The following is a 22239-nucleotide window of genomic DNA, read 5'->3' on the forward strand; positions in this document are numbered from 1 at the left end:
TGTACTCTTAGTTGCACCTTGACATAAGCTTCGCTATTTCCATTTGCTGTGTGGCAAGTTGTCTGATGATAATCATCACGATATGACCGTGGAGGCACTATATTTAACCAGCAATAATGACTTTAAACAGAACAAAAATGCTCATTACAGCTAAAGTCAGGAGAACTTTGCTTTATATTTTTTTTCAATTGGTGAAGATACCCTTATACTTCCCTCCTCACACAAAAAAAAAGTATAAGGGAAAATCTCTACTCTAGATTGCTTTTTAAAGTACAACTTATAGCATATGGAACCTTTACTTTTTGTTTTAATTTTAGAATTTATTGTTTTTTTTACATTTTTTAATATATTTTTTTCTTTTGCGGTTTTATTTTACACTTAACCGCAATACCCAACAAAAATAAATTCCTGCCCGACATGTTACACTTCTCTCTTTCTTTCTTAATTAGCTATTTTCATTTTTAGAAGATTAATAACAGTAGTCAAAAGGGATAATATTACAATTTAAAATCTTGATTATAAGATCAAAATATTAACTATATGTTAAAAATTATTATAAATTTAATTATGTAAAAGTAATCATTTATCTTATATAATACATAAACTAATTTGATTAAATTATTGCTAACATAATTTAATTGAGTGAAGATATTTTATGTTTTCATTAGACTAAATAAAAATGAAAAAGAAAAGGGGCATGTTTGTTGTATGGTAGATGTCATTTTAATCAAGTAACGAATTGATCGATAATCTCTTAGATTGATCACTTTTTAGATCGATTACTCTCATGTGGATCATCTCTTGAAAAAATCACTCTTAGATCGATCACACTTAGGATTGATTGTAGAGTAAAGGTAAGATTAATACTTAGTCAATAATAACCGCAAATCAACTAACTAATACTGATTATGGTGTGATTAAACTATAATTAAGTCAGTAAAGAGATAAAAGTCTATAAAGAAGGTATAGTTATTCATGCATACTGTATTTAATACTCTTTTGAAGAGTTATTTACTGACTTTAGCATGATGCAAATATCATCCTAATAACAATTTTAGAGTCAAAAAATTTTTAAAATCGAACGAACAAGAAATAAAAACAGTAAAGTACAAACAATTCAGAGTTGTCGATCGACACTGCATAAACATTTTCCATTCACTTTTTCCCAATTGAACATCAACCTATCATTTTAGTTTCTTTTATACGCTTAAGAAGAAGATATTTTTCTTTTCCTTGTTTTTAACCGCTTTCGAACAATTTGAGCGTACAATCGCATTTTTTCTAAGAAATTTTGATTTCAATCTTATTAGATTCCATATTATTTAAAACACATGATGGATGGAAACCTAATGGTATATTTTTTATTTACAATTTTATAAGAAGTGAGATAAGATACGGAGAGTTTTCTATTGTAACCTAACCTTGGTGCATGATAGCTCTGTCTAAAAACAAGTTAGATTCCATTCGGCAAGGCCTTCCAAGCAACTAAAAAAAGCCAAACCAACAAAGTCATCAACTTAATAATTGATACGTGTTGACATTTTCTCTTGTAATTAACTTTTTAAATTAGTTTTCAGGAACTTATGAACCCTGAAAAGACGTGTCAAAATTATAAATTTCAAATGTTAAAAATTGTAAGTATAAGTTTATATATTAGATAACAATGAAAAATACAGTGTTTTATATGAAAGAAAATTCATAAATTTATCGTATTAAAATTTTGGGTTAAAAATCTATCAATTTATTATATAAATTAGGTTTGTGTCTGATTATGTTATATATCTCAACTCAACGAAAACACTGGAAAAAGCTATCACCATATTATTAAAATATGTATAATTACTCTCTAAACTGTACTCTAAACATAATTACAACGTGACATCTCGTTCTATTTAATGTTCTTATAGAAGCAGAAAAAGTGCTCAACTCTACCAGTTTAGTATGATTTTTGGTGCCTTAGGAGAATGAGAATCATGGGACAATGAAGCTAGGGCATAAAGCCTATATATCACTACTCATGAATGATGAATTTGTCATTGGATTGGCCTTTTTGGGAATGTGCTTTGTCTCTTTTAAGAATCGTGGAGGGAATTATTTCCTCTTCTGTATGTTTTTTTTTTCTAGTTAATTCCCTACTATGAAAGCATTGGATTCTACTTTAGATGTTGGGTAGTGTCTATAACATTGGAAGTCAATCTCAATCCCTTAAAGCCTAGAGGCCATAGATGAAGTCCCTGGCCTAGTCTCATCTTAATGCACGTTAGAAGAAGAAAAAGAAGCTGCGGATTTATGCAGTTTCAAAATTAACTCAAGTTGAAATCTGAAAGCCAAGTTCATATATATTAAAGTACACATGCATGTGTTCAGGTGCTTCACAACTAGCTGTTTTGAATATGGTAGAGAAGATTCGTATACAAAGATGCTTTGATGCAAACTTCAGCACTAACTGGTAGAGCTCATTAATTAATTCATTGAAAGGCAATTTATAGTGAATATGGCAGTTTGGTTGTGGCATTAAACTACCAATTTGACCATGTGGAGGAATCATATATATCATTCAAAGTTAGCAAATGACACGCTAATTATTTGAATAAAAGTGCGGCTTTGAAGTTTGAATGTGAAAGAGAAAAACTTCCCCATAAAATTAAAGCAAACTTGGGGCCTGCAATGCAAAAATGGTGGTATGTGAAATGAGAGAAAGAGAGAATGAACAATGGTGGAAAAGAATAAAAAAGACGGCGTGGTTTGACCTGTTCCAATGCTTTTGAAAGGTAAAAAGGTAGGAGTCATCTTTTGAATAAGATTATATTTGGTTTTTTGTCTATTTGTCATACATATAGTTTTAGTTGATGTGGTCCTATGAAAATAAAATGCACCATTTAGCAGCCTTATACACTTCCATGGCTATACTTTTTCAATTACATATATAATATATGGCTGGATAAAAGTGAACTCATATGGTATATCTCAATGAATGTATACACCACTGGAATAGCTTTGTTCCTCTACCACTATGACACATCATATTCCATCACCATCATGAATGCAGCATTAGATAGGAGGAATCACGAACCACCTTGCGCCTTCAGTGCGAAATGTGAATTCATCTTCTCGAAACATTAATCGCAAACCACACCTAGCATGAATCCAGAATCACTCCAAAAATTAGAGTTTCTATGATCGTGGTGTTATGGTTTGTGCTTGTGATTTTGAAGTCTTTGTTTCGATTTGAGTGACGAAATTTAGTACTTTCATTGTGCGATATTGCCATTAAGGTTTATTGGTTCGTTCCTCGTTCTCGCAGTGGATGGTCGTTGTTCGCGGTGGACTTGCAGGTTTGTGGCCTCATTATTGATTTGTGGTGTGCATTGTGCATTGGATTTGCCTTTCGATTTTGATGCTCGGGCTCAAAAAGTGGTGGCATGGTTGTTGACGTGAAGGGAACGCTATAGCGCAAATCTGCATCTGTGGTTGATGGCTGTCATGGTTTGTGGTGGCTCGCAATTTGGGATTTTCGTGGAGGAATGGTAGTTTGATGGATTCTGCTGGTACGATGTTGTAAAGAAATATGATGACTAAAAGCTTGAAGAAGATGGAGATTTGTGGTGCTTGTCGTCGTAATGGCTGATGGCGTGGAGAAGATCATGATGGTTGCCTATGGTTTCTAGGTGTGTTGGAAAGAAAATGAGATGACATGGAAGCCACATCAGAAAAAATGAAACATGTCATTCAAACACTGCCCACATATATAGTATGTTGTTAACGATTTATACAGGGTTATGAAAAAAATATCAAATTGAACATAAATTACGAAAATTGGAACTACATTGAACACTCGAAAAAAAAAGAGTCTCACTTTAAACAAAATCAACCAAAATAATAACCAAAAAAGTATTTAAACTTTAATATAAAGTTAGAGTATGGATGAAAAAATTATGTACAAGATAAAATTTATGTGTTAAAAGATAAGCCCAAGTCTAGGTAAACATTAAAATGCTACAATTTATATAATTTTAGTGGTGGTGTTGTAATTTCTTGTAGTATAAGAATTTCAAAATAGAAGAAATAGACAACTAAATGCAGCTACAAATATTGAAAGAGGAGATGGAGAAAGTGGTAAAAGACTAAATCAAGATATTTATTGATGAATTTTATCAATACATAAAATCTATAAGTAATTATCAACAATTAATTATCAACAAATTTTGACCATTAATAATTACTAATGGATAATTATTGAATGCATTTTTATTATTGATAAGGATGTTAAGATGACTCAATCCAACTCATATGAGTTGACTCACCATTGATTCAATTCAACTATTCACTTTTAATGAGTTAAAAAATTTGTAATCTTGTTTGATCCATCATGGGTTCACGAGTTACTGGATTGACTCACTTGAGGATGTTTTGTTATTCCAATTCATTTTATATATTTAATACAACACAATCAAAGTTATTGGCTTGAATCACTATTTTATAAGTACAGTCAAAATGTTTGACTATTTTACCAATTTTACCAAACATTATTATAATGATAGAAGTTGAAAATTAAAGTGTTAACTTATATAATTTGACAAACAAATAAATTAAACATTTAAATTATTCAAACATTATTGGACATCATTCTAATATTTAAAAAGATCAAATCATCAACTTACATAATTACAAATAGCAAATAATTATAATACAAAATTTGTGAAAATACATTAAAAAAACTAGGTTTAATACATCATTTGATCCCTACTTTTAGAGGTTTGGTTCAAAGTGATCCTACCTTTTAAAAAAGTTCAGTAAGGTCCCATATTTAGTTAAAAAATGTTTAATTTGGTCATTTTCGCTCACGCAGTTAAAAACATAACGGTGCAAATGCCACCGTGGCCAAACTTGAGTTGTGCAGTTTGATGAATACGTGGCTGAAAGAATTAAATGCAGAGAGAGAAACGTAAATGGTTGTTTGAAGAATTAAATGCAGAGAGAGAGAAACGTAAATGACTTTTAATGGTTCAAGAAAGAGATATTGATGTATTAATTAGAGAGAGAATATTTCTCTGGACACTACCCAACAATGCATCAGTTTTATACACCCACGTCCAGATTCCACCCTATATACTATTCCACTTAGTAATAACTCAAAAATGATATAATTTTCGAAACCCATAAAACTAGATATTGCACTGTTAGGACGACATTAATATAACTAAAACAAAGAATTCTTGCTTATAAACAACAAAATCATGACCATTAGATAACCTCTGCACCTCTCTCATCAATCTTTATATCTTCAAAGAAAACTCCTTTAGCTTTCCTAGACCTATTTTATAGACCCAAAATTTAAAATCTGCACAACGAAAACCTTAGCCTGTAACCCTTCACCATTCTTATACCCAAAATTTAAAATATGCACAACTCCTTTAGCCCCCACATGCATTGAAACTTTTCACTTGCAAAAAGATACCCAGCTAGTGGCTCCCCCGCGCCCCCGGGTCTCGCCAGATTCCCTCTAGTACCCACTGGGATACGTCGGTGCGGTTCCCCACCGGTCTTGGTCTGATAGTGGTGGCGACGGCGTGATGAATGCGTTGAGTTATTTGACGAAAATCTCACTTCAAAGGTCTACGACGTAGCAATTGAGTCTTCTCTACAATTGGCGCCAAAGCTTTCTGGAAAACTCGGGGTTAGGGTTTGGCTTAAGAGAGAGGATTTGCAGCTCGTTTTCTCATTTAAGATTCGTGGAGCTTATATATGATGGCAAAACTTCCCAGGGAGTTGTTGGAAAAGGGAGTTATCTGCTCTGCGATGATTGTTATGTGAAGAGGGTTAATCCAAAGGTGAGGATTGTTAGGGTGGAGCCCTCTGATGCAAATGCAATGGCGTTGTCATTCCATCATCATCAAAGAGTGATTTTGGACCAGGTTGGAGGATTTGCAGATGGTGTGGCTGTTGGGATTTGCACCTAACTTACGTCATTTTAATTTTTTTTAAATATTTACACAGTGCAACCTCTTCAAACGTGCCACATATTCATCAAACTGCACAGCTCACTCAGGTTTGGTCACAGTGGCATTTGCACCGTTATGTTTTTAACGGCGTGAGCGAAAATGACCGAATTGAACATTTTTTAACGAAATATGGAGTCTTACTGAACTTTTTTAAAAGATAGGATCACTTTGAACCAAACCTCTAAAAGTAGAGACCAAAAGATGTATTAAACCAAAAAACTAATATAGGGTTGTTATTGGTGGGTTGTGTGTCAACCCACCTTCAACTTGACTCGAACTCATTTAACTTGTACAAGTGACTTGGATCCAATTTGACCCATATTTTAAAAAATTAATTTTTTTCCAATCTAACCTAACTCAAATTCAGATTACTTTACTATTTTACGCAAATTTAATCAATTAATATAATCATTAAAACATTATTTAACTGTACTCACTATGAATAGCTTACATTTATTTTACAATTATCATTACTCTTTTATTTTTCGATTACTTTCAAAAAATTTAGAGACTTTTCACTAACATATGTTGTGAAGATAATATACTAGAACAGGTACGACAGTTTTATTTATTTAGATCTAAGGTATCTATAGATGAAACCTATTGCCTCAAATATAAGGCATGAAATCTTATTATATATTTTTATGTGCTTCTATAGTTAATACATTAAATCTTATATCCTAAATCAAATAGGTTTTCTTGAGTAGGAAGATATAGATATAATGGAATAGTCAAATTTAGACTAATTCAACGTTGGTCAATGATTCTGTAGTTTTGATTAAAAGCTTTGAACTACTTTATGAAGGCACAAAGAAAATTGATCCATTTTCAATTAAATTAACATTAATGTTTATTATAATATGTGCTAATAAAAGGTCCATGATTTTCATCTCAAAATAAAAAATTAGGTATTCGATGTTTCCTATGTGTGTTAACTTAAACTAAGGCACAAATACACTAACCAGTCGCAACAACTTCCAAATGAGGAGTTCAGTTAGTAAACGACAACTAAATATTACTTTAGTAATAGTTATGTCAGATTTCATTCTCCTATTTATATATACTTTCAATTGAATTATAGACTACTTTTGTGTTTGTAAATTTGTAGACCAAGATATACTGTTATTTTTTATGGGGGAAGATAAACACATGTTTATTAAACTAATAATTTAATTGAAAGTGGATTTCCACATAATTTATATTTATAAAAAATATAAATAAAGTTATCTGATATACTATTTATATAAATTAAAATTGACATAATTTATACTGTAAAATAATCTTAAATAATGATTAATTTAATAACAAAAAATAAATAATCACGGGCCAATTTAAATACTAATTTATGAATTAAAAATTATTGCTAATGAAAATAATTTTTTATTATAAATAAATAATAATAATGGATTTGTGAATTGTATGTTAATTGGCTTTTAATTAATTAATTAAAAATAAATTCTTTTAAAAGTTAAAACTTTAGTAATTAATGTTATTAATGAGTTTAAAAACCAATTCATTGATTATAAATTTTTATTTATAATAGAAACTATTTTAAGTACCAATAATATTTATTTTATAAATTAGTATATAAATATTTATTTAAGAATTTTCTTATAGTATACTGAATTATTTAATTTAACATAAATAATTATAATATTATAAAATTATAATTTATCTATTAGATTAAAAAAACTTATTATTTTATATAAATGAGTGACAATCTAACATAAAAAAAATAATGTTTAAAAAAGTTAGAAAATCTCCTATTATAAAACCCATTTTACATGAACTTTCTAATAACTTATGCTCACTTTTAGTTCAAACACGAACTCTTAATTTATTTTGGTAGGTCAGTAAAATGAATTTCACATTTTCATATTTTTATTTTTTATTTTTTATTTTTTATTACAAATTAAAATTACAGAATACTAATTTGTATCGTACACGAACCGTATTATCTATTATATATTTCAAAATATTATTCTTTAGCCCAGTCTTTATTCAACTTTTAGTATTTTTAAGATAAATATTTAAAAAAAATTGTAAAGAAAAAATTTGATTATCTAAGAATATATGATTTGATGTTAATTTTTTTTTGTGAATTAGACTCATCTGTCGTTGATAGAGTGCCTTCTAATATTTTTTTCTAAAAATCCATATTAAAAACATTTGTTGTTAAATTACTACGATCGAAATATTAAATCACATTGACACTGTTTAAAATAATACATAATATAATTTGATAAATGTTATAATAATAAAGTCTTAATATATAATTTAATAAATTAAATTCAAAACAATATAATTTCATAATCCAACTTTCAGAACACTAATGTTTAAAATAATTATTTTAATAACAAGACATTCACAAATGAGTTATATATATATATATATATATATATATATATATATATATATATATATATATATATATATATATATATATATATATATATATATATATATATATATATATATATATTATGCTACCTTTAATACAATGACATATTTTTGTTATGAAAGACAAAAATATAAAAAAAAAATATAAATTTATAGAAAATGTATCCAAAGTTATACTAAAAGACGAATAAAAATGATTTTTAGAGGCATGCATAAGCGCAGTTAAAAATGGGTCATTCTATTCAACTCAATCCGGATTGGTTCCTTAATGAGTCAACCCAACCTAATTCATTTATTAGTGAATTGAAAAAATTCAAACTCGGTCTAGTCCTTATAGGTTGGCTCATAGTTCACTTAATTACAAGTTTTTTTTAAAATAAAAAAAAATTATAATTTTTTTGTAATTTAAATTTGAATAATTTCACTCTAAAATGATATTAAACTCCAAAAAAAATTCAAAATAAAAAAAATTAACATACAACTTAAATGTAATCCAAAAGCAAACACAAAAAGCGAATAAATAAGTTTATAATATTGATAATTTTTTGTATCACTTATCCATTTATAAGATTAGAGTCTTGAATGAATAAATTTATAATATTTTACTTTCTTGAAATATCATTTTCTTTATTCTCATTTTCAATACAATAAAAAAATGTTAACTAATAATATTAAGACATAAAATAATAAATAATTAAATTAAATTATGTAAGTTGGTAAATCAACTCGGCTCACCATGAGTTCAATCCGGATAAACTAGATTGAAAATTGACCTGTATAAAAAAGTTTCACTTTATTTAAATCCAACATGACACAAACCGTGGTAAGCCGAGTTGATATGTGGGTTCTAACCTATTTTGAAAACACTAGCCTGCGTCAAAATATGATATGTAAGTGAATCCACTAAATTAAACTTATACTTGGTTGGTAAAAAAGTTTAACTAGTTTATTTAAAAATAAAATAATAAAAGTTTGAACCTCAATTATTTACAACTTAATTAATTTTTAATAAAAAATTCTGAAATTATTTCTCGGTTTTACTGATATAACATTTAGAAATTATTTTAATATCAATCTGTTGATAAAAATATGCATAAATTTCCTTAGAAAAATGATTCATATGTATATAAATAGAGATAGTAGTTTTCACAAATTCAACTCAAATTAATTAATAAAAATCCAAACTTTGAAACCAATATACATTTATACAACTTTTAGTTTGTTTGTTTCTGAGTTTAAACCATAATAATTTAACTTATTTAAAACCTGTATAAAAGTTTTTAACATTATTTTAATTATAACAAAAATAAACACATTTTAACAATGTTGTTAGGATTGATGACATTCAAGAATCATAATACCCAACATTGAAATATTCCTGGTTTACCAACCACTGTTTATAAAATTTCCTTAAATAACGAATTTAGTTTTAGCACAAATTGACCATTGACCTCCCTAGTTTAAATATTACAATCAATGTTGATTACAAAATTGTAAGACATCAAACACTGCTCTAATATCTATAATATAATAACAATACGCACGGCTTTTGGTAATATTTTTGTTTTTGTTTCTTTTTATAGTTTTATAGTATCGCTTTTACTTTTATTAATTGACTTTTTATTTTCATAATGCAGAAGAAACTATATTTTATTTATCTATAGTTTATGACAATTTAATAATTATAATCAATTTTGATAACTGTTTTTTGTCTTTATATCATTTCTACCGTTTTTACCCTTTGTATAGTCTCATTATATCACTCTTATTTTCATTAACCTATTCTTTTTATATTTTCATAATCAGTATACTGCTATTTTTATTTTATTTTTTATTTATAGTATTATATAAAAAGGTTTCTTTTATACATTTTCTTTTTATTTTACCTTTTAAAAAATAATTTTTAAATTGAAATAATTATCTCATTAATTTATCTTTTACCTGATTTTTTAATTTAAATATTTTTTTTATTTGACTATTTTTTTTAAATTTATTTTTTTATAACTAAAATAACTATCCATAATAAAAAATTATTTAGAAAATAAATAAAAATTATTTATAACAAAATTATAAAAAATGTTTATATTTACTTTATAATTTAATAATAATTTAGTAATTTGATCATAAAAAAAATAAACACATATACATATTCTTTTAAAACATTTTCACTCTTTTTATAGTCTTACCATATCACTTTTATTTTCATTAACCAAAATTTATGTTTCTATAAATTAAAAAAATAAAAATGCCACAAATATAATTTTAATTTTTTAAAGTAATGACTATTATAGTAATAATTAAACTTTTAATTATATTTATTATTCTTTATTATCATTAAAACAGGGAAACAAGAATACAGTATCATATAAAAGTAAAACAGAAGTTTTAAATAGAAACGAAAGTTAATACTAAAGTTAATTTGAGACATTGTAAAGACCATAAATATTTTATTTAATTACAATAATATATCAACTGTTAATCTGAAATGATTAAAAAATATATAAAAAAGGATATATAAGTTAAGAAGTGTGTAACACGACGGAATGTATTTAACAGGAGAATGATAGACACACACAATGCAAAACCGCGTATGTCTCACTATAATGTTAATTTTTTCTTACAATTGCTTTAATGTTAAACAAAACCATTACATATATGTTAAGATTAAAAAATAATATAATAAAAATAATAAAATATGACACGATACAATATAATATAATATTCATTACAGGATCCGAGTGGTTTTTAAATTAGGAATCATAGTTTCTTTCTGAAGAGGGAAATAAATTTCTGACTAAGCTTTTTTAAAGAAAGAAATAAATATGGTTATTTTATAATATAGTGGAAAACTAGAAAAGTCAACAAGAAAGAAGTCATTGGTATGTGCTTCTGAACCCTTTTTCCTTGCCAACAGAGAAGTATAATTTTTTTTTTCGTCTTTGAGAAGCTTAAGGTTCCCGAAACGGTTACATAATAATATCATAACAGAGAAACAAACATAGGCATCATACGATTCCTTTCTGTCTCACACACAACACAACCTTCAAAAATTTATCACTTTGCTTTATTTATGTTCTCCCTCTCCCATTCATCTCACTCGCTTCTGTAATTCAGCTTTCGCAAACTACCAAGACAAACCGCATGGACTATCCCACTCCAACTGCAAGTTCAATCCTTTCTCAATTTTGATTGGACCGGTGAGCTTAGATTCCTTGTTAGCTCACTTTTTCCTTTTCTTCTGTCACTGCTTCGTGTAGTGGTTTTTCTGGGTTTCGGGTTGTTCTTGAAAATTCTGTTTTTTTTTAGAATTGTCTTTGGGTTCTTTTATCATACAGATTGTGATTCCGGAACCCGGAAGTGGGTTTGTGCTGAGAATTGGTTGAAGTAGCTGCTCAAATTTTCATTCTTTTCATTCATGGATAAGTTGTGCTGTTTTAAGGCTTCCTACTCTCAGGTAAGAATGTAACTTGTGCTCTTAGTAGTCTCGAGCTTACGCTTGAAACGTTATATGTTGTATATTGAGTTTGGTGGAAACTATATGGCTGTGTTCCTACTTTTTGTTGGTCACTGGCTTCGGGGGAAACTCGAATTATCTGACCAAATTTCAGTGTTGTGAATTCTTCATTATTGCGTTACAATACTTATGTTGGAATCCTGTATTTGTTGTATTTGGAAGGAGAGCGGTTCACTCTTTCCTGTCAGTCTGCCCTGTCTGAATCTAGAATTTTAGTGTATCAAATTTGCTTGCCTGGTAATGTAAATTTGTTATCCTACGCATGTTTTGTCTGCATCCTCGTTTTTATTGGGATTAGAAATCTGTCTTTTGGGATGACCAGGAAATAAACTGATTCAGTGATTAATTTTAGAAGACAACTAGCCTAGAAGTTTTTAATTTAGCGTGAAGATGCATCCAATAAAACATTTTTTTGTTTGGTCATTCCAAGAACTCTGAAAGGTTCTATTTGTGTTTGATAGGGGGTTGTTAATGCAATGAAGGCGGCTTTGTTATGCAATCAAATACTTATCCTACCTTCTACATATGTCACCTGTACTAGCAGGACTATTCAATATCTTTGTGTTGGTTGCTTTACAGCTTGTAGCAGCACGTTCTTCATCCAGCACTGGTAAGGGGAAAAATCATGAAGGCTCAATAAAGTATGGTTTCAGCCTTGTAAAAGGGAAAGCTAATCACCCAATGGAGGATTATCATGTTGCCAAGTTTGCTCAGATAAAAGACAATGAATTGGGTTTATTTGCTATCTATGATGGCCATTTGGGTGACCGTGTGCCTGCCTACTTACAGAAACATTTGTTTACCAACATTCTGCGGGAGGTTGGTTGAAACTCTTTCGTGTTCTGAAAAATAATGAATATATTTTCAGTATTTGAGATCAAAATTCAGAGTGGAATTGTTACGTTGTTCTAATTCATCTAATACCCCAGGAGGAATTTTGGGAAGACCCCACTCTTTCCATCTCAAAAGCTTACGAGATCACAGATCAGGAAATTCTATCAAACAGTTCTGACCTTGGGCGTGGTGGATCAACAGCCGTAACTGCTATATTGATCAATGGGCGAAGGTTATGGATAGCTAATGTTGGAGACTCACGAGCTGTTCTTTCTAGAAAAGGTCAAGCTTTACAAATGACTATAGACCACGAGCCAAACATGGAACGAGGCAGCATTGAGAATAGAGGTGGCTTTGTCTCTAATTTGCCAGGTACTTTAAAGCTTCCATTCCAATATTTCAATTTTTGGAGTCTATGTGCCTTTGCATTCTTGTATGGATCTTCACTTTTTGTTTAATTTGTAGCTCCCATTTGATGGTAGAAAGAGTGTCTTCTCACTATTATTATTATACTCTAGAGAAGGGGCTTGAATTTGTCTTTTGATGTCAAATAAGACAAAGCAAATTAACGATGAATTCAAGCAATTAGATTAATTAACCTTGCAGAACAATATTCTCCTTAGTTTGTGATTCTCTTTCTGAATTCTAGTCATTTAATATGCTATAGAATGAATTTGAAAGTATATGAGTTCAAGTACTTTTATAAATCACAACTAAATTCGAGTGCACATTTTTTTATGGTCTTCTGTAGATTGCATACTGCTTTGTGACTGCTGTTTTACTTGGAAAAGAATTTTGCGTGGTAGGAGCTTTCTATTTTAACATGAAAGTTTGTTGTACCCTTATTTGATCTAATTTTTCCTTTTACGGGGCTGTGGGGAGGTTATGGAAGTAATTCCTGAAGTATCCAAATAGAAAAGTAATTTCTTACAAATTTGTAAGCATTCCATAAAAGGTTTCTAAGAAATTTTCTTTTTCTTTATTTTCCTGTAACCATATGTCCAAAAGTCAAGAGATTTTTACTGATGGAAATTAACTGTATTCAAGTGCTAATATCAAAGAACTGCAACAACACCAATGAACTTAATATTTTTTGTCTTGACTGTGAAATCACCACTAAAATAGTGGTTACTGAATGCTTGTGGTTTTAGTGAGACTACACTTTTGACAGCACAAAGTCACCATAACATAGATACTCAATGTAACATTAATGATGGTGATGCAAGGTGATGTGCCTAGAGTAAATGGACAACTTGCTGTTTCTCGAGCATTTGGTGACAAGAGTCTCAAGTCACATTTGCGATCAGACCCTGACGTGCAGAACACTGACATAGATGTTGATACTGAGATTCTAATAATTGCAAGTGATGGACTTTGGAAGGTGAAACAATAGTGTATTGTTGTTTTCATGGTTCTAGCTTTTAGAAGTTCAATATAAAATCGAAACAAGACTTTATTCGCATGTGATAAACCAGGTAATGACAAATCAAGACGCTGTGGATATTGCTAGAAGATCGAAAGACCCACAGAAGGCAGCTAAGCAACTTACTGCTGAAGCATTAAAAAGAGATAGTAAAGATGATATATCTTGTGTTGTGGTTAAATTCAGGTGATGGTATCTTTCAAACCAAGTGTCCTATTGGGGTGCAGTTTATAGCAAGCAATAAAGGTACATCTATGAAATGGTCCAGACCAAACAACATATATTACATGATGTTTGGGTTAGTCCTTAACTTTTCTGAATAGGTAATTTTCCATGGAAAATAGAAGGGTTTATCAAGCTCTAAAATTGCTTTCTTTTATCAGATTTTGTGGTTTGAGAATGTTTTTCATTTGTTTCTGCAAAAGTGTGATTGCTCAGAGTCTGCTGTATATTGTCTTTTGATTCTTCATAAAAGACCTAGCGGCTGTGTAAAAGACGAATATGCTTTTAGTTATCGATTGGGGTATAGTGAGTGCTAGGATGATTGGTCCTATTCACGGTTGTATTCCACATTCTTTGATAGACATCAACCCTTTTTCCTTTGTTCCATTTTTTTTCAAATGATAGGTTCCCAGCTTCGTCTTTTAAAGACTGTCATTCAATGAACAAAAACATCTTTGATTCTTAGTGCATGTGAAAACTAAAATATGAGGACATTCCATTGCCACACAAAAAATAATGAACACCAAAACTGAGATTAATTATCATGGCGTTTGGTATTCATAATGTTTTTTATCTTTCCTGAAAATTATATTTCTTAAGTGTCATGTTCTTTTAAACCTTGTTTTCTGTATTGTATGATTGCTTAAAAGATTTTTGAACATGTTAGTCAAATGTTTCACTGGTATGGCTAAAGCTGTACCTTATGTGCGAGTATTGAACTCACCCTTTTCGCGAAAGTGCTCAAATAGGGAAATGGTTTAAAGTTCACATGTTATCACTATTAATGTAAAGTTTTGTATAGATCAATAATATTTTAACAACTTTTTTATAAAAGATTACGTGTCACTGTTTTATTGGCTCGTATATTTGAAATAGATCAATCACAAATTATCACATATTGTTATAAAAAAGTTATAAAAAAAAGTTTTAAAGAGACTTTTTTTTTCTTTTGTATACTATCAACTAACCAGAAATCCTTTTCATTTTTTTAATATATTATTATAAAATCAATAAACTTACACTGATAAAATTGAAAGCAAATATAATAAATAAACCTTTATATTCATATCCTACTCTTCAATGTAACATTTTTATATTTATTACTTAAACAAAAGTCTCTGACAAACCTTCCCTTTAGTTTACAAATTAAAGGCTTTGAAAAACATCAACATAACATAAAATATGTTGTTCGTGGTTTTATTTGAAATGTCATGGGGGTTTTGAAACTTCGGCAAATATCTGAAATCAATTTCACCATTAATATTAAGATACATCCTAATTATATTCAACCGTTCAAAATTAATTTTATCAATTTAATTGGAATACTTAATCTATGCATTGTTTTGATGATGTAAACGTAATTTATCCTATCATTAATATACAAACTGGCTAATAATTTATTAACCATTTTTTTAATCAATTGTTAAAGACAAATTTGACTTTTCTTTATATAAATTTTTCATGAGTGAATTTTGGAATGATAATCCACTTTATTTTTATTACTTTCCTTTTTTTTAATGTATTTTTAGGGAAGTGCTGCAGTATATTCGATTTTAACATGTTGAGATTGCTCTCTATAATGATTTGGCATGCCGAATGAGGAATAAATTTATCACGTGTGATAAATTTATTAATTTGTATAACAATCATCTTAGAAGTAAAACAATTAATAATTTGTACGGTTGATATTTTAAAATATATATATATATATATATATATATATATATATATATATATATATATATATATATATATATATATATATATTCTGAAGCAAACGAACCTACAATCATAATTGGCAATACTAAACTTATAGCATCGCATGAAGGTTGATATTACTGTTATTAATCCTAGCACTGGAACTAACCTGAAAAAGGCGGTTCATTAATTTTGAGTGTTTTGTTAACTTTTCTTTCATATAAACTTCACTTGAAGGCGGGCGACATATACAATGAAGAACAAACTCTTACAAAATCTAATTAATGAAAATCATCTTAAAACGGTAAAATTTTATTTCATCACGAATGCAAATGAATCTGTCTTGATTTTTTATGAAATCCTTAAGAAAATGAAGGGATAAAAAAGATCTTATTATTCTCACTTGATAGTAACATTCTTCTACTAATAACTTCCTAGAATTTTTTTTATGTTTCATGTTTTCTGATTTCACTAAAATTAATAAAAAAATAACTTTTTAGATGTTCTAATAAATAGAATAAATTTTTGTTTTTCGTCGATCTTAGCCCGGAATCCTTTTTTTTACTCTGTAATTCCACTATGGAGATAATCAACATGCTATGATACAATGATATAAATTTGCAGGAAACTTTGCTTTCACTCACATTTTCTGTTTGCGGATTATAAACGATGACACTAAATGCAATACGTAGTTTAATCACATCAGATTGCAAATGCAAATGTTTATAAAGTGCGCTGACTCGTTCAGTCTCTTTCGTAAATATCAATAGTTTCTCCTGGGGAAAGGAATCAAAGAGACTGCTGAAGAATCTGATATAAATTACTTCTATATATGACAATTTAATCAGCTTACCACCAATCTTATTATTTTTGAACTACAAATAACACGCACCGAGTACATCAACAATGCATCAAAATAAGTATTATGCGGGATTTACAATCATTTCATTCCCAACAAAAATAAATTTATGAACTGATGATCAAAAGATTTGACCTTCAAGAAAACCTACAAGTCAAAGAATTGCAGATTTCAGCTCGAGTTGCTACATTTAAACTATACACATGTAAGTCTCAATCTTCAAGAATGCTGAATGAAGTATTTCTTGGTCATATTGGACATTTAAGGGTCGATTACATTATTCAGTAACATAATTGACCTCACTAAGCACAAGATCCAAGGGTGAGAAGAGAAGATCATGAAAGAAAAGTACATGGCAGAACTTGCAGCCAAGACTTTCATACGGTATATTCAAATCTCCAATATTTCAAGGACATCCGCTAGGTAAAATCAACTCATTGGTGCATCCCGCGGCTGCTACTTTCCTCTCCGATTGAAACGGTGGCTAGGGACTTGGATGCCCATGCTCTAGCATTCATTGCTCCTTCCTGCAGATTACTTCTCTTGCACGGCTCTTTCAAGCAGTTAAAAGACTGTATTAGCCGCTTCAAATAAATCAAAGGATGCTCTAGTAAGCTCCCTAATCTAATATTTTGGATGACCCTTCTCCAAGCAAATTGAATACATATAAGCAGCGTAGGAAAAAAGTAGTATAGTAATCTCAAAACCACAAACGTAGTGGCCAGAGCCAAATACGTTTCCTGCCGCAGTAAATTTTCTGGAGATCTAGCCCATGAAAATGGACAACTTTCTGGCTCGGTGTTACCATGACTTTTATCAGTGGAAGAACGACCAATTTTCTCAAGTGATAGTTGATCAAGTGAATCAATCCTAATCCCTACAATGACAGCCAAATAATGAACTAAATACAACAAAATAAGGAAAATAAAATGTGATACTGCAAAAAAAAATGGAAAAGGATGTGCTACGGCATAACAGAACTACAAAATCTTGTTTTTTATCAAACCACTTAAAAGAGGTAACGTACTTGGGACAGCAAAAATGATTTACCACAATGTCTCTCCTGGATATTAAAAAAGAACTTCCAAAATGCTAGGAATTTTCATTGGGGTTTTTAACCAAAAATAAAGAATCTAAATTTCCTACCCCAAAGAGCAAAGTTTTAAAATCAACAACCTCTTCAACCCTCTCTTAGGTCACATTAAGGATGGTTTTTAATTGAAAGTTTCAAAAATTTATAAACTACAATCAATCTTTAGTTTTTAGAAAGTAGGTCTTAGATTAGGATATTTAGTTTTAAAAGTTCGTTTTTCCTAAATTTTAGTTTAAAGTTATGTTGGTGGTAGTGCTGACAACAAGGGTGTTAGTGTCAGTAAATGTGGTGACGACTTGTTGGACAATGTTAATCTAAGTACAACGAACCGGATCATAGAGCATTTTGTATTACAGGAGTCACTCTACGAGATCTAAATTTAACTTTTGGGGGTTCCACTATACCCCATCACTTTCAAGACCCTTTTGCAATTTTTACTCCAATGCAAGAATCTTAGACCCACACTCTCATTAACGTTTTATTTGGTTGTTGGCTAAAGTGTATATTTGAAAGATATAAAAAAAATATTTTTTTATTCTCATGACCAAGGTCTTATTTAAGAACTTAGATTCTTTTATGCAATGTCAACATACTCCAATGGGGAGATCTTATAAGACATAGGTCTTAATCTTATAACCCAGTGTATGAGACCCCTGCAATGGAGATGCTCTAGCAAAGTCCAAAACTCAACAAAACATTTTTGACACATTATCATAGAAAAATGACATCTTCCTTGCTAAATACACGTAACACCTTATCCAACCTCTAGTGCCACAATCACCATGTAACCATGGCTTCTTCAATCTCAGAATCATCATGATTGAGAGCAGCAGCATTATGTGTTTTTTAGTGTTTGTATTTTCTAACTTATTCTTCTACACCGTGGCCTATGGGATTGACCATATCCCCTGCAATTTAAAACTCCTGATTCTGGAGTACTCCATTCAGTATCTAAGCATTTCACGCCTGCACTCCCAAGCTGCAATGCAACAGTTTCCCTTCAAGTGAAATACATAGTAATCACTTGATTGTAGTAAAAGACTAAATAAGGTATGGCCAAAGTCTCTCATCAATCAAATTTTACTGTGGTTTCTGGGCCTAGCCACATAGGTTAAAATTCCCTAGTATTTTGAAGTTCTCATAGATTCTTTTATGGCATGTTGACTTTTTATGCCACCACACCCTCGAGACACAAAGGCCTCCCCCTTTCACATGAAAGAAACGGTGATAAAATTTACAGATTCTTTTAATGTAGTACAATACAATAAGCCACAGCCAAAGTATGCCAATGATTGAATATTAAAATTTAATCTTAAAACCAAAACCAAACTGTCTACATGATTCAACAAATTGAATACAACCTATCTCCTTTTGTGTCAAATAAATCTCTCCAATCTTTCATGGGATCATGTTCGGAAATCAGATGTTATCGTAATCATGCTTGTGCTTTGATGTAGATTTTGGAACCTTTATATACGGATTAATCACTATGATCAAATTTAATTAAAACCCCATTGTGAATTGAATGAGTTAACATGTGCGAATCTCAATTAAAAGTTGAATGTACACTAGAAGACAGCACACAAATCCCAATGCATGGATAAGGAGTGGTAAAAAAATAGTGTGCCTCACCGGTAACATCATTGTAGAAACCAATGAGCGAAGCAAGTGTCCGAGAACCATGGTACCGAACCCGCATGGTAGAATTCAAAATGAACAGTGTAGGGAAACCATGGACACCATATTTGGACAGTATGCTGCAAGAATCGCATAGGCACTCAATTGAAAGAATACACAAACAAAAGAAAGAAACGAAGGCAAAAACGCAATAAACAAACCTCGGCCTAACCGAGGATTCTTCAATAGAAAAATGAGGAATGGAAGGGTGCAGTGCAGAGAGTACGGAGAAAACCGGTCTAAACACGCGCGAGAAAGGGCACCACGACGCATAGAAGAGCACAGCCACATACTCGTGATTATTCTTGTGAACCATATTCAGCGCCTTCTGCAAAGAAACCTCATCTCCCTGCTCATAAGCAATGCAAAGCTTCAATAACTAAATACAAATACTGTAATCGAAAAATTACAATAATACATTAGAAGAGAAAGAAAGGAAAAGAGGAAGAACTACCTCGGTGACGGCAATGGATCCAAGAGAATCGGGAAGAGGGCATGTGGAATCTGGAAACCCTAAGACGAAATCGAGAAGGGAATGAACGGGACAGACTGTGGCGGTGGTGGTGGTATGAGAAAACCTTTGATGATGCGGTTGAGCGGTGGAAGAGAGGGTCCCACAGAGCAACACGGCGAAGACGATCTCCGATCCCCAAACCCTCATCCTTATCCCTTTCCCTTTCCCCGTTTCCCCTTAAGGGAGTGAGCAGAGCTGAGCAGAACAGAGCAGAAGAACAAAATCCAAATGGAAACCCTAATTCCGAAGCATGGATTTGAGATGAGCGAGGTGAAGGGAGAGATGGGTGACGTGCCTCAACCTTAGTGGACGCTTTTTTCTTTATTTTAATTTTTCTATTTTGTTTTAATTAGGGAGAGAGAGGAGAGTGATCGGTGATGGTGGTGGCAATGGGAATGGCATTACCATTTACCTTTTGGCACACTCACAGCTGAATCAGAATCAGACGACTCAACCCTAACTCTTCTTCTTTGCTTCATCGCCTTTGCGTTCCACGCTCCTACCACTTCTCTTTCTTTCTTTTATTAGATAAAACACAATCCTAACAATATTCTAAATCAATTTTACTTGTTAATTTTATATAAGCTAAACCATAATTTTAAATAAGTCAATTTTACTTTTTTTTTTCTTAATAAATGTCAATTATGCAAGATTTCATTTTATCATACTAACAGTGTCTTGCAGCTCAGAAAATTTTACTCTCATATATGAATATCTAGCACGTGGTGGGTTCAAAACAAGATAAGTTTTTATTTGTTGTGATTCACAAACACGAGAAGATGTATTACAGTCTACGCCTTATGGCATCAAATAATATATATAATTTTACTTCGTAAAATTAAATACGCAAAACTTAAACAAACCACCAATTATTATAAGCCCTATTTTAATAAGTGCAAAAATAATATATTAAATTTAAATATAATATTTATTTGTTATTTTTAAATAGTTATTTATTTATTACATATTGTATCACATGACTATTTAGTTAGTTATTGACTAATCACCAAATTCGTAAACACGGTCAATTACTAAACAGGTCAATTGATTATACATCATTTCAAAGTTCACATTCCACATTCTAAAGCACAAATTATCAAAAATTGATTAGTCATAAAAAATGTCAGCTAATCATGTATCAGCTTAGATAATCAATCACCAATTCAATGAGTAGGACAACAAACTCAATTGTTCACCAAATAAATCGATCAACCATAAATTAGAAATTATGAAGATCATAGTCTCATAATAAATTTACTTTTAAACTGATCAACTTAATAGTAAAATATAATTACTTACAATTGAATCATAATTATGTTAACATTAATTAAAAGACTTATAAATAAAGATTTGAGATAAGAAAATAAATTATGTGTATTTATTATCATAATCTATCAAACGGAAAGTTAATTTCAATATCATAATACTTTTTTTAAATACCTTTCGATCAGTTTAGACAAATCAGAACTCGCTTTTTGAACAACATTTGAACTTCCAACGATACAACACATCTAAAATCATTTACCTCAATTTCATACATGTTATTTGACACGTTCTGTGACCCCTAACTATTAGAATCCTTTATTTTCTCCCTCTTACGCTAATTATATTTCATTCAGGTTTAAAATGGTAAACTGTAATAATTTTGAGTCTGCGACTTAAGCTATACAATTTTTTATGGGTTTGGTGCCATAACTTGTCAACCTTGCCATTTTAACATCTTAGATTTGACCTGAGGGTTTTGCTATATAATAAAAATAATTCAGCGCAACAATTGTTAAAAAAAAAATACTTTATTAAATAATTCAAGCAATAATTTAGCACTTATTTATCGTCATTCTCTTAATTTTTTTCAAGGGAATTTACCACACCTTAGGAAGAATGTCATCATAGAGTAAACCAAAGTTAGACAACAATCGAAAATATATAATTGGTTTTTCGAAGTAGCGCATTAAGTATTTTGATTTAACCAATAAATTTTAAAAGTTTGGCGAGAGTAATAA

General features: G+C 30.3%; 2 protein-coding genes across 4 annotated transcripts; one reads left to right on the plus strand and one right to left on the minus strand.

Moving 5' to 3' along the window:
- Positions 1-11326: 11326 nt before the first annotated feature.
- LOC108330640 (probable protein phosphatase 2C 10) lies at positions 11327-14740 on the plus strand. 3 transcript variants are annotated; one of them, XM_017565135.2, is made up of 6 exons: positions 11327-11599; positions 11709-11856; positions 12496-12735; positions 12846-13122; positions 13977-14131; positions 14226-14740. In XM_017565135.2, the coding sequence occupies exons 2-6, from the start codon at positions 11818-11820 to the stop codon at positions 14361-14363; spliced, it is 849 nt and encodes a 282-aa protein (XP_017420624.2). In that variant the 5' UTR covers positions 11327-11599; positions 11709-11817; the 3' UTR covers positions 14364-14740. The 3 variants fall into 3 exon arrangements, with proteins under 3 accessions (XP_017420624.2, XP_052731793.1, XP_017420623.2); XM_052875833.1 differs by having other exon boundaries at positions 11738-11856; positions 12378-12735; XM_017565134.2 differs by having other exon boundaries at positions 11738-11856.
- A 2184-nt stretch (positions 14741-16924) lies between these two features.
- LOC108331994 (5'-adenylylsulfate reductase-like 4) lies at positions 16925-20757 on the minus strand. The gene is made up of 4 exons (XM_052875835.1): positions 20177-20757; positions 19884-20071; positions 19678-19802; positions 16925-17829 (listed from the first exon to the last, which is right to left on the minus strand). The coding sequence occupies exons 1-4, from the start codon at positions 20381-20383 to the stop codon at positions 17387-17389; spliced, it is 963 nt and encodes a 320-aa protein (XP_052731795.1). The 5' UTR covers positions 20384-20757; the 3' UTR covers positions 16925-17386.
- Positions 20758-22239: the final 1482 nt, after the last annotated feature.

The sequence above is a fragment of the Vigna angularis genome, chromosome 4, assembly GCF_016808095.1.
Source record: "Vigna angularis cultivar LongXiaoDou No.4 chromosome 4, ASM1680809v1, whole genome shotgun sequence".
In the NCBI taxonomy this organism is placed as follows: Eukaryota; Viridiplantae; Streptophyta; class Magnoliopsida; order Fabales; family Fabaceae; genus Vigna; species Vigna angularis.